At 47.3% G+C, this 13,390-nt stretch overlaps 1 protein-coding gene across 1 annotated transcript in view; it reads left to right on the top strand.

Moving 5' to 3' along the window:
* Window positions 1–12,424, top strand: part of LOC116275838 (guanine nucleotide-binding protein subunit beta-5-like) — a 43,753-nt gene extending 31,329 nt beyond the window's left edge. The window contains exons 5-7 of the mRNA XM_031668675.1: window positions 3,712–3,844; window positions 9,347–9,490; window positions 11,624–12,424. Coding sequence (XP_031524535.1) covers window positions 3,712–3,844; window positions 9,347–9,490; window positions 11,624–11,776 — 430 coding nt within the window. The 3' untranslated portion in view covers window positions 11,777–12,424. The remainder of the gene's footprint in view (window positions 1–3,711; window positions 3,845–9,346; window positions 9,491–11,623) is intronic.
* Window positions 12,425–13,390: the final 966 nt, after the last annotated feature.

The raw sequence follows: 13,390 nt of genomic DNA, 5'->3' as shown, positions 1-13,390 counted from the left end.
TGGCTGCAAATTTGAGGGTCCCCACAACCCCAGGAATTCTCTAAAACAACTCTCCAAACTCATGAAAGTGCTGTACTTACTCCCACAGTTTTATTACAGTGGAAAGATACAAATTAGAACCAGCCAAAGGAAGAGACCCCTGGGGCAGAAGCCAGAAGGCATCTAGACATGGAGCTGCCAGCCATCGTCTCCCTGGGGTGGTCACTGACAGCACTGTTTCCTCTTGGCCACGGTGTATGATAATACATGCAGAGTATTGCCAGCTGGGGAAGGTCCTCTGAGCCTTAGGTGTGCAGAGGTTTTACTGGGGCTTGACCACACCCTGCCTGTGTGGTTTACTTTTAGTCTCCAGTCTCTCTAGAAGTTCGGGCAGATACCTTTAGTCTCAAGTTCCTCTGGAGATCAGACCTGATATGACGCATCCGAAAGCCCCCATCATAAATCACGTCATTAAAGTGGTGCCCAAAGCCCCAAGCAAACCAAGCCACTCTTACCATGGAGGACATTCCAGGGGCCCAGAGATCACTTCCAAGTAGCTGAGGGCAAAAACCAGACCTCTCCTGCAGTGTCAGTTCTTCACTACTCAGTAGGAATCTTAAGTTCTCCATGTTTTTTTAAATCCTAGGGTAATACATTTCTAATTGGACATGAATTTTAGCAGATGCATAGAGCTGGATGTGTTACATAATCCCTCAATGTCCAATATTGAACTATTAGATACACAGTTCTAAATTGTAGAAAGAATATATTGGGTAGGCCCTTCTGCAATGTATAGTAAATATGGTAACAGTGAACAATGTCTTCAACAGTAGTTGAGGAAGTGATGCTGTGGCTGTTTCTTAATTTTACCCTCACTAAATGGAATGCAGCACAAGAATTCCCATGAGGGTAGTGGGATGGAAGGAAGAGAGCAGCATTACCAGGCCCAGATAGATAGCTTTCTGGTAACTTAGCTTGGTGCAGACACAGAGTTCAGAGTGGAGGGATGGCTGGCGCCCTGATCTTTGTCATCTCTGTTTCCCCACCCTGCCATGTGGGAGGTGCTAGCACCTTTCCTGGCTGCCTCACTGGCTGTTACAGGGGCCAACGCAGAGGAAGTTCAAGGTATGAACACTTATGAAGGCATTTTTTAAAATGTGGGGGTCCAGTGGATGAGAGAGCGTCAAAGATGAAACTAATACTCCTTATCGCAGGTAGAAGTACCATCTCCCCTTCCCAGACCTTTCCCAAAACTGCTAAGAGCAGCTGTGATTCATCTGAGTTTCTAGTGGCAAGTCTGACATAACATTTCCCAAACATGACTGTATGACATCCCTGCAACTGTATTATCACATAGACCTGCACTGATGCCACATTCTCTAAATGTCATCGTAGGTAATAATGGGGTTATTTTTTATCTTAATTTACCTGGCTCCTGGGTCTCTCACTCAGTTGTTTCCAAACTTGAAAGCTAAAACCCAAATGGTATTGGCACAATCCCCTTTCCCCAAAAAATGTGTCAATTGATTATATATACAAGTATTTCTCATTTAAGAGCCGTATCCCCAAGAAGCTTTCATTTAGGTATTGTATACTTACTACGAGCTCCTGTGTGCAAGGCACTGGGCCAGGTGTCATCATGGATTTCGAAGATGAATACGTAACCAAGATCACAACATTAGTTGGGTACTAAAGCAGAGATTCAGCACTGGATGCATCACCCTGCAAAACCTTCCTGCTTCTCGTACCAGTGCAAATAACCCTAAGTAATAAGTATCTCAACAGAAATTACTCAGGATGGGGAGGACATATCCCAGCTCAGGGGTCAGGGAGGACCATAGTCCACAGCATGCTTGTCCCTTACCATAGTCTAAGTGCAAATCATTCTCTGCACATTCTTTTTTTTTTTTTTTTTAAGACAAAGAGTCTCACTCTGTTGCCCAGGCTGGAGTGCGGTGGTGTGGTCTTAATTCACTGCAACCTCTGCCTCCCAGGTTCAAGCAATTCTCCTGCCTCAGCCTTCCAAGTAGCTGGGATTACAGGTATGTGCCACCCCGCCCAGCTAATTTTTGTATTTTTAGTAGAGTCAGGGTTTCTCCATGTTGGCCAGGGTGGTCTTGAACTCCTCACCTCAGGTGATCTGTCTACCTTGGCCTCCCAAAGTGCTAGGATTACTGGCGTGAGCCACCACGCCCAGCCTCCCCTGTACATTCTATAAACAAGTTTGCCAAAGCTAATTACTGATAAGAAACTACCCAAGGATACACCTGTGCATCTCCCAGGAAGCTGGGAAAGCAGAAGGGACCCTTGGCTTTCCCAGTGCGTCAGAAAACAGTGACCCCATCTTAAATATTGTTCCCTACAAAAAGAAAGCAGAGCACCTTAGGGTAAGGCTGGGGTTAGGTCTTTGGGGGGAAAAGAATAAAGTGAGGCTAGGATATTTTCCTGTTCTAGAAAGTAAAGGAACATTCAAGGACCAATAGGCGTCATATATAAAACAAAACAAAACAAAACAGGAGCTGGCTTGAAGCGGCCCCAAATTTGGGGTAATTTGAGCATCAAATGTAGTAATGATAATAATGGATCATGATACAATTAAGAAGAAAAATTTATGGCTGTACAGTGATAGTGGGAAGGAGGATTCTTCATTATAGAAAAACACCAGCTAATAAATATGGAAGACATTATCAAAATAAATCACCCTTTTGCACCCCTAAAGTAATATTTGATTCAAGCAAGGTTTGATTCATAAAGTTTCTGTATGAAAGTGGTTGAGGAAAGGATATTTTTATGGTCTCAAAATATCACACCACAGATTATCACTGATTATGAACAAATTACCTTTACCCTGGAGATATCTAGTGGTCCACCTTAACCAAGTAATCAAAGTTGGCTTTACCAATCTTGGAAGAGACATTACAAGCCTTCTGACATGAAGCAATAAGAAAGAAGTACACAGTAGCACCTTGATACTCTTGTTGCCAGAATGTTCTACAGTACTTGAATCTAACCATTAAGAAACCATCTGACAAATCCACCATATGTGACATTCTATACACAGCCAATCTTAAGATTTCCTGTCATGAACAACAAACAGTAGGTAGAGTCTGTTCTAGATTAAAAGATCTTAAAAAGGCGTAACAACTGAATGCAATATGTGAGCCTTGGTTGGGCCCTGGATCCTGGCGACAATAGGGGAAGATTGAATATGGCTGGCTTATTAAATGATGTTACGGAGGTTTTGTTGATTTTCTCAAATGTGATAAGGATGTGGTAGATAGGAGACTGTTCTTATTTTTAGGAGATGTAAATTTGCAAATGGAAGTGTTCAGAAGGAAAATGTCGTATCTGCAGTTTGCAGTCAAATGGTTCAGAATTTGCCCCTGCAGATATGACAAAATGTTACATCTGAATCTAAGGGAAGGGATCTGGGTATTCAGTATACTATTCTTTCTTTTTTTTTTTTTTTTCAGTTTTACAGTAGGTTTGAAAATCTTCAAACTGGCCGGGCGCAGTGGCTCACACTTGTAATCCTAGCACTTTGGGAGGCCAAGGGAGGATTGCTTGAGGCCAAGAGTTCAAGACCAACCTGGGCAACATAGCGAGACCCTGTCTCTATTTAAAAAAAAAAAAAAAAAAGAGAATATGTTGAAAAGTTTATGTGATTGGGAAAGTAGACACATATTCTGTTACTCTGCATTAACCTTTGGTACTTCTTTCTTTCCATCCTAGTGGTTTGGATAATAAGTGTTCTGTGTATCCCTTGACGTTTGACAAAAATGAAAACATGGCTGCCAAAAAGAAGTCTGTTGCTATGCACACTAACTACCTGTCGGCCTGCAGCTTCACCAACTCTGACATGCAGGTAAATAAGCGGCCCCCGGTGTCAGGTTAACCTGCCGAGGAGCACTAAAGAGGAGCAGAGAGGAGAGGAAGCTTTTGGCATCTCTGTGAACAAGATGGGTGTGCTCCAGTAGTTTGCTCTAAGGGGAAGCTCCCATTGTTTCTCATCAGTTATTATTATGACTTTTAATAACGTGAGAAAGTTGGGGCTAGTGATGGTTGATAGAGTTGAGATAAACTACATGGCATATTGAAAATCCTCCTCTGATTGACTTGGCGAGGGTGGGAGTGGAGCAGGGAACCCCCTGGGGTGGAGGCAGTTACTGTGCCCTGGTCTGCGTGCTAATGTGTGTAAAGCTTCACTGAGCTGTCGGGCTTCAGAGCTGGCACTACATGCATCTCACTTTACAGTCCTGTTTTAACCAACGCAAAAAGAAAATGCTTCACCATATTAAATCTTTGCTCTACTTTGAATACACTACAGTGAAAACAACACAACCTTTAACAGTTTGACTAAGTTTTATTTAGCAAGTGGTGAAAGCACCGCATCATTTATTTATTCACACTTATTCAGCAAACCTTCTCAGTACCTACTACCCACATTGCCAGATACCACATGGCTCTGGGGCCAAAAGCTCAGTCTTGGCCCTCAGGGACCTTCATGAAAACCAGTAATGGTTGGACAGTGGCGGAACTGGGGAGCTCCGAGCAGGAGGGGTTGGTCACAGACTTGCTGCTGTCAGTGAAGAGGGACCGCTGCCACTCCAGGCAGCCACAGCGTGTGAGGGAGCACAGTGGGAGACAGGCAGCCGAGAGGTGGGTGGGGCCAGATCCCAGGGCTCCCTGAGTGCCTGGGCTGGACCCTGTAGGTAGCGGGAGCCCTTAAGGGGTGAGTCAGATTTGGGTTTGTTTGGAAGAGGAGGGTGTCTGAGTTAGATTACAGCCTTCCGTAGTTTACTCTGGCTTCAGTGATTGATGTCGGGGGGATGGGGAGGTTAGAAGCAGGGAGGTCAGGTGGCTGGGTAGTTGTTCAGTTGCTGATAGGAGGGATGTTGGGACTTGCAATATCGCCATTGTGCACCCGTTGTTTACACCTAATATTTGAGCCTAACCAGGAATCTTGCAGACTTGTTCAGCAGGGGGCACTGTGGCCACTGGCTGGCTACAGTGGCCAAAACCAGATGTCTTTGGGCCTGAGGCAAACCAAAGCAACAGAGGACATTTAAGCTGGATGAAGGCAGGCTCAGGGGGCTACCGCGACCATCAGGCATCTGAAGCCCCTCTGTGGAGACCCATCAGCCTCACTCTGTGTTGCCACAGGGCAGGGTTGGGGATGAAAGGGGGCACCTCTAGGTTAAAAGGTGCTTTATTTTCCAACAAGTAGCTTAGCCAGAGATAGAGGGAAGTCCCAGCTGGCTACCTCGGCGGGGACGTGACCTGGGAGGCAGAGCAGGTAAAGGGTGGCTCCGGAGACAGACAGTAAGATTAGATCCTGGATCCACCATGTTCTAGCTAGTGATCCTAGACAGCATTTGAATTTCTGCATGCTTCATTTTTCTTACCTGCACGTGAGGATAGTAAAGTATTAAATCTGTCCTGCATAAGGTTTTCTGAGACTTAAACGAGATGATTCATATAAATAGTATAGTCCCTGGTAAATATTAGTAAGTGTTAACTGTTATTATTTATTTGTTTGTTTGTTTGTTTTTTGAGTCAAGGTCTCTCTCTAGTACCCAGGCTGGAGTGCAGTGGCACAGTCTGGGCTCACTGAAGCCTCCACTACCCAGGCTAAGTGATTCTCCTGCCTCAGCCTCCCAAGTAGCTGGTGGGCCTGTAGTGGGTCTGCAAGCACGTGCCACCATGCCTGGCTAATTTTTGTACTTTTTGTAGAGATGGGGTCTCGCTGTGTTGCCCAGGCTGGTCTTGAACTCCAGAGCTCAAGCGATCCATTCGCCTTGGTCTCCCAAAGTGCTGGGATTATAGGCGTAAGCCATCACACCCAGCCAATTTTATTATTATTAACACAAAGCTTCATGGGTGATTCTGATACACAGCCTAGTTTGGGTACTACTGAACTCATGAACCTCCAGCTTTCTTCAATCCCTGGGATCTAGGATGATAAAAGAGAAACTCAGGTGGCTGGTGTGAGACTATGGTATTAAACCTACAAATTCTCTGCATTCCAAAACAAATGAGTGACAATGAGTTAGGAGTTCTGTTTAATGCATTTATGTGAATAAATGGTCTTTAAAATTTATTTTTACTTATAATGAAGATCACAAACACAAAATTGAAAAGTATTAGAAATCTACTTTTAACTTTTAAAAACTATTCATTTTTTTAACCAAACAGTATGGTATGAAAATTTCCTAAATTAAAGAGCAAGACTGGGTCGTTGCTTAAAGAAAATTGTTTGGACCTGGTATCTCAAAATAAACTGTAAGTTATTGCAAGTGTTAGGAAAACGGTGAGTCGGAACAACCACTAGTGGGTGTGGGCCAGGAGAGACTAAGGGAATTCAAGCGTCTAACAAAATATTAATACCCAAATTCAGCTTCGGTTCAGGTTTTGTGTGTCCATAAGCTACTTTGCCAGCTTAAGTCATCTTATTGGATGTATGCAGGCCTCCTGAGGGAAGTCAAGGCTGGAGGGGGTCCTGTGGACAGCCAGTGGGTTCAATGCTAGGGTGGGAGCAGATTCCCCTCCTTGTGATTTGTTCCTTCCCTGCAGAAAAAGAAAAAAAAAATGAGTTTTTTTTTTTTTTTTTTTTTTTTGAGACCGAGTCTTACTCTGTTGCCCAGGCTGGAGTGCAGTGGTGTAATCTCAGCTCACTGCAACCTCTGCCCCCCAGGTTCAAGCAATTCTCATGCCTCAGCCTTCCGAATAGCTGGGACAACAGGCATGAGCCACCACAACTGGCTAATTTTTGTATTTTTAGTAGAGATGGAGTTTTACCATGTTGGCCAGGCTGGTCTTGAACTCCTGACCTTGGGTGATCCGTCCACCTTGGCCTCCCAAAGTGCTGGGGGAAAAATGAGATTCTTTATGTGCAAGGCCTAACATATAAGAGAGAGGGGAAGAAAAAGGCAAAGGGGGCAAAGGGTGAGGAGGAGAGACCCTATCAGCAGCTGGAAATTGAAGGTGTGGTGTGGTCGGTGGGTGCATTGTGTGCTAGCGGCACATAAGGCCTGATTCCTCTTTTCTTTCCTCAGCCATCAGTCATCACCCACAAAGGGCTATCTTGCAGACACTTACGCTGCAAGAGCCACTTCCTCCAGTCTTATCACCCCACCCAGGCCCTGTGGAGCAGCCAGAAGGCAGGGAGTAGGGAGGCTCTGCTATCCAGAGCTTCTCCCTTGCAGGTCCCCTCCATTGCTGTCAGTACCCAACTGGCTCAGGGCTCTGTGATGCCGCCAGCTGGGCCTATGAGGGCCCTGAACTGAGTCCTCACTGCGTTTCTCCCAACCCCAGGAAGGTATGCTCAGCCAGAGCCCAGGCCTCACACACACTGGCAGTGACAAAAAGTAAAACTTCAGCCCCGCCCCCGTGTCTTTCCCCTGGCACCCCCATGTGCCTTTACTCTATGGCTGACCTTTGTACTCGTAAGCTATCTAGAGGCTCTTTGGGCCTCCGCCAGAGTTTCCTAAAATATACGTTTGCTCTTCTCATTCTCCTGCCCAGAAGCTTCCAGAGTGCCCTCTTGACTTCAGGCTGAGTCCCCACCTGTGAACGGACTCACCTTTCATTTAGTGCAGACATAGGCCCCCCTGGAGTTTCTCTCTCCCCTTCCCTTCCTTCACCTGGCCAGCTCTCACTCTTCCTTGAAGACCAACTCAGATATCACCACACTGGATTTGGGACCCTCCTGTGTGCACACCTGGATCCAGTCACTGGATCCCGGTGACTGCAGGGCCACAGAGACTCAGAGAAGCACTAGACTAGGAGTCAGGGCGCCTGGGTCGGGGCTTTGCTGCCTGACTAGAAGTTGCGTCCTCTATCAGTTAGGCATAGTGCACAGTGGTGTTTGCACTTCCCTCCCCAGGATGGGACAAGCAGTAGATGAAAGAGTTTGCAGTGTGTATGCAAATGGGAGGGGCAAGTCTTTCTGTGGACAGCCTGAGAATAAGGACAGAGAGCTGGGCCAGCTGACCTTCCCATGGGTCCTGTCTCACCTCCGTCAGGAGGCAGTGGTGAGACACCCATGCTGTTGTCTTCGATCCTTGTCCACTGGTGATGTCAACTCCCCAAGCGAACATCAGAAATACTTGCAACCAAGCAAAGCTAAGGTTATCTGACCTCCTGCAGTAAGGGAGAACCTGCACTGGCAGAATCTTAGTAGGGTCTGAAAATGGAGGAATTAGGGAAGGGTACTTAGAGGATTTCAGGGTCCAGGCTTGGTGATTTGAAGGTGGGTCTTGCAAAGCCATTTTAGCTTTGGATTGGTGAGCCCAGCAAGGGAACAGTCTTGAAGTGAGTCTGGATGAGCAAGCTGTTAATCTTGTTAAGTTGTCTAATGGATTCACAGTCTTTTCTCCCAGGAGCAGGTATTTTCTGCAGCAAGCAGTGAAGTTATTTTTACTCGGTCTCAGTCTGGTTTAACATAGTAACAGGAAAGTTGGCCTGGTCCCAGAATTGTTTAACACAGGGATGGGGAATTATGTTAGTTTCATTCTTACTGGCAATCCTATTAAACTGAATTCTGGGAGAACAGAAACTGAGACACAATCTTTCTGCAAACCCTCATGCATTAGCAAAGTGCCTGGCAGACACTGTCAGCACACAGCAAATGTTTCTTGAACCTGTGTATGCATGAATATCCTCTTGCACCTGTCAGTGGTCCTGGGAAGCCTCTGAACAGCACTGTGCTTGGGAAAAGCAACAACAGAGAACGTGTCCAACAAGATGCTGCCTAGACCCCTGCTGCTCCCAGTGTGTCCTGTGACCAGCCTCAGTGTTCCCTGGGAGCCTGTGAGAAGTGTAGACTCTCAGGCCCCACCCCAGACTCTGTATTAGCAAGCAGCCCAGTGATGTGCATCAGTATCCAAGAAGAACTTTAAGTGTCTGGCCCGCACAGTGGTGGGAGGCATCAAAGGTTTCAAACGTGCAGCAGAGACTAACGGAACACTTCCTACGAGCCAGGCGTGTGTAGAGCCCTGTAGGTACCACCATGAGGCCGCCAGGATTTCAGCTCTGCAGGGAGGCAGGCACATAAACACACAACTCAAGGACCGTGAGAGTGTAGGAAATGTACTTTTTCCTTCTTTGTATAGGAGAGAGATTTCTGTGCATGAACCCAGATACAGCAGGTGTGTCTGCGTGTGTGTGTGTCCGCGTCTGTGTGTGTCTGCGTCTGTGTGTTTGCATGTGTGTGTGTGTGTGCGCGCGTGTGTGTGTGTCTGCGTGTGTGTGTGTGTGTGTGTGTGTAGAGTCTGCTTTTTCCTGCAGAACGTTAAGCCTCTGATTGACTGCACCTGGCAGAAGCAATAACCACAGCCACCCACTTCCTGTCCTTTTCTGCGGGCAGATCCTGACAGCGAGCGGCGATGGCACGTGTGCCCTGTGGGACGTGGAGAGCGGGCAGCTACTGCAGAGCTTCCACGGACATGGGGCTGACGTCCTCTGCTTGGACCTGGCCCCCTCAGAAACTGGAAACACCTTCGTGTCTGGGGTAAAGACCCAACGGAAACTCCCTAGGGCTCCTGTGTCCACTAAGGAGGCTTATGGTGGCAGTTCTTGTCCATTCATGGGATTAGCCTAGGCACTTCCCTAGAAGGGACTGCAGGAATTGTCCTCAACTCCCCACTAAACCCCCAGCTCCTGCAGTGACTGCACTGGCTCCAGGCCCCTCTTGGGGGCTTGGTGGGCAGCTACAGGGCTGAGCTGTGAGGGCCTCCTTCTGTTCTGCCACTGATGTTAGCAGTCTACAGAGTAATCTGGAATGTTCTCCTGTATGAGTGCTGCAACTCAAGGTGTATATCTGCCACATTTTAAAATGTCATTCCTCAAATACATAGCAGAGACTTAGCATCTGAGAGCATCAGAGACGCACACAAGGGCATGGCAGGTCAGATGGCTACTGAGCTGAGGCAACGCTGTGATGCCGCCAGGGCCTTGGGGCCTGTGGGGCACTCTCCCACCCCACCCCTGCCAGCCACCATCCTCCCTCCCATCACAGGGTGCAAGAAACAGAGGCTTTGAAAGCTCAGAGTTGGCACACAGGGCCACAGAGACTCAGAGAAGTGCTAGACTAGCAGTCAGGGCGCCTGGTTCGGGGCTTTGCTGCCTGACTGGAAGTTGCGTCCTCTATCAGTTGGGCATAGTGCACAGTGGTGTTTGCACTTCCCTCCCCAGGATGGGGCAAGCAGTAGATGAAAGAGTTGGCAGTGTGTATGCAAATGGGAGGGGCGAGTCTTTCTGTGGACAGCCTGAGAATAGGGACAGAGAGCTGGGCCAGCTGACCTTCCCACGGGTCCTGTCTCACCTCCGTCAGGAGGCAGTGGTGAGACAGGACAGTGACGCACATACTGTCAGGTGACTTCTGCAGCTGGGACACCTAAGGGACCTTTGCTCCAGGCTGCCCACACATCGATCCTAGGAGCCAGGCAAGGGCTGTATGAGCTGTAGTCAGCAGCGACCCTGATTTTCTTCCTGGGTATTGGGCCATGTGTAGATGTGTCACCCCTGTGCCTTGGTATCCCTGTGTTTCTCTCTCCTCGACTCTACTGTGTCTTTTAAAAATTACTGCTATTACTGGAGATCATATTGTCTCATCCAGAGCACTAAACTGCATCCAATTTCTTGTCCTCTAAAGACGTGAAGGCCTTTCTGGTTTCTTTGCCCACATTTTCAGTAAAGACACTCGGGCCACGGGCCTTCCTCAGATGTGTGATGGGGCTTCATTACACACCTCCCTCTGCTCCAAGTTGAAACCAATAACTTGGACACCAATTTTAAGCTGTTACTTTTTGACTGTTTAAGCTGTTTGACCATTTAAGCTATTTGACTATTGAGAGTCCACATTCTACTTCTTGAGCTTGATAACATGACCACTCTGCAGGAACTTATCAAACTGCTCCCAGAGCCTTGACAGGATAATGGGAAAACCCTCACGTCTGTGACCCTCTGGGTCATGTTAGCAACCTGAAGACAGCATTGACTTTACAGGTGTTGAGGCAGACGTCCGGGGAGGTGACTTGCCTAAGCCACCCGGCGCGTCAATGGCAGCACCCTGATGGGCCTCTGGTTTGCGGATTCCCAGCCCGGCATGCTGCTGAGGGTGCAGATGGCCCGGGGCGCCTGGCTCTCCAGCTTTGCTGAGGGCTGCTCCATACACCAAAACAAAGCTGGGACTCTCAGCTGCTCCATTTGGGCACTGCCAACCCGTTAATGTCACAGCTAGAGAGGGCCCACCACGCACCACTGCCTGCCTGCCTTGCCCTCTGGGCTTAGGGAGGCAAGTATAAAGAGAAGAGAGAAAAGAGGGAAAACGAAGGGAAGGGAGATGCCTGGGGGAGGGTAAGAAGGGTTTGCCTCCATTCAGAAATGCTCAAAAGAAGAAAACAAGCTAAAAGAGGAAACTGAGTGCCTTGCCTCCTGCCTCCCATCCCAAGACCTAGTTCTAGGCTGCTAAGGGCTTTCTGACTGAGGAGACTGCCCTCAGGTAAAGCTAGTCTCAGAAAAGTGTGTTGTCAACCATTTGCTAATGGGAAATAAATGGTCTCTGTTATATAACTGGGACTCGTGCCTTGTCTATAGACATTCCTTGAAGTGGCCATAACTCTGGGTAATTTTGCATTTGTAGGGATGTGACAAGAAAGCCATGGTGTGGGACATGCGCTCCGGTCAGTGCGTGCAGGCCTTTGAAACACATGAATCTGACATCAACAGTGTCCGGTCAGTGAGTAGAATGTTCATGCCACCTCTCTCTTCTGCCGGCATTGCCTGGCTTGGGTAATCCTTAGCCAAGGAACCGCCTCCAGATCAGTTTACTTGGCTGAGAGAGGCCTCCCCAGGAAGAAAGGCTAATTGTGGTGGAACTGAACAGTGCTTCAGAACTCATGGAGAATTTTAATTTAATTGCATTAGGAGCAATTAATATCCTCCCTAGGTTGAATCAGCATTTTTCATCCATTCATTCAATAAATATTTACTGAGTATTTATATGCTAGATATTATTCTAGAAACTGGGAATAGACTAGTGAACAAGATAGACAAGGTCTCTACTCTCTTACAGGAGACAAACTAGACCAAACACAAATATACAATTTCAGATACTGATAACTACTATGGTAAAAGTAAAATAGGGAGATGGGATGGGTCATTTCTTAGAAGTCAAAGACAGCCTTACTGAGAAGGTGACGTTTACATTGAGGCCAGGATGATGAAAGAGCCAGGCACGCAAAGAGCTGGGGGAAAAGCACAGAGACGAGAGGTTAAGGGACCTAAAAAAAGGCCAGGTGGTCACTGGAGAGTTTTGAGTTGGGAGGGGTAGGGGTGGCTAACCTGATCATAAAAGATCTCTCTGTTGGGAAGCCGAGGCGGGCAGATTGCTTGAGCCCAGGAGTTTGAGACCAGCCTAGGCAACATGGTGCAACCCTGTGTCTACCAAAAAAAAAAATACAAAAATTTAGCTGGGCATGGTGATGTGCGGAGGAGGCTAAGGTGGGAGGATCGATTGAACCCAGGAGATTGAGGCTACAGTGAGTCGAGATGGTGCCACTGCACTCCAGCCCAGGCAACAGAGTGAGACCGTGTCTCAAAAAGAAAAAACCCAAACAAACCAAACAGATCACTGGCTATATGGAGAAGACATTGTAGGGAACAAGAATGGAAAAATGACGACCAGTTAGAGGTGGTTGTGTGAGTTCAACAAAGAAACGATGGTGACTGGAACTAAGGAAGACATGGTGGAGACAGAAATGTCAAGAATTACGAAATGTCTGAGATTTTGTCTACCTACATGTTAACAAGTTGGCCTGCCATAGCTCATGGATGCTGGTAGAAGACACGAGACTCCTGGGTCAGAGATGAAAGACAGTTTATTACTGATAGTAATGGCAATAGCCAGGATATCAGCTTGTTTGTGCTGGTATTTGAGCCCCAGTTCCACAGGGAGACATGAAAAGGGCCAAATGACACTGGCAGATGCAAGGGATGCACTCTAGAAGAACCCTGAGCTTAGGGAACCCACGTCTTTTATCGAGGGCAGTAAGCAGCAGTCCATGTGCTAAGACAGGGAAGACTGGAAGGATAGGGGGAAGAGGTGGGTTTTGCACATGGATTGGGGAGCTCTCTTTGGGGCTGGTTAGGTTTGAGATGCCTATTAAACATTCAAGATGTCAAGTAAGTAGCAGGATCCATGAATTAGATCCTAAGAGAGAGGTCAGGACTTGCCATGTATGGAAGATGGTACTGTTGAGACAGTTTATAAAGTATTTTCATTATACTCAGAACTCCCAAGAATCTTCATTATACTTAGTGGGAAAACACGAGAATTGTTTCTCTTAAAAACAAGAACAAAGGCCGGGCGCGGTGGCTCAAGCCTGTAATCCCAGCACTTTGGGAGGCC

This window comes from Papio anubis, chromosome 7 (assembly GCF_008728515.1).
Source record: "Papio anubis isolate 15944 chromosome 7, Panubis1.0, whole genome shotgun sequence".
NCBI classification, from domain to species: domain Eukaryota; kingdom Metazoa; phylum Chordata; class Mammalia; order Primates; family Cercopithecidae; genus Papio; species Papio anubis.
Note: the sequence above shows the minus strand (reverse complement) of the source record. Positions and strands in the feature narration are given on the sequence as shown.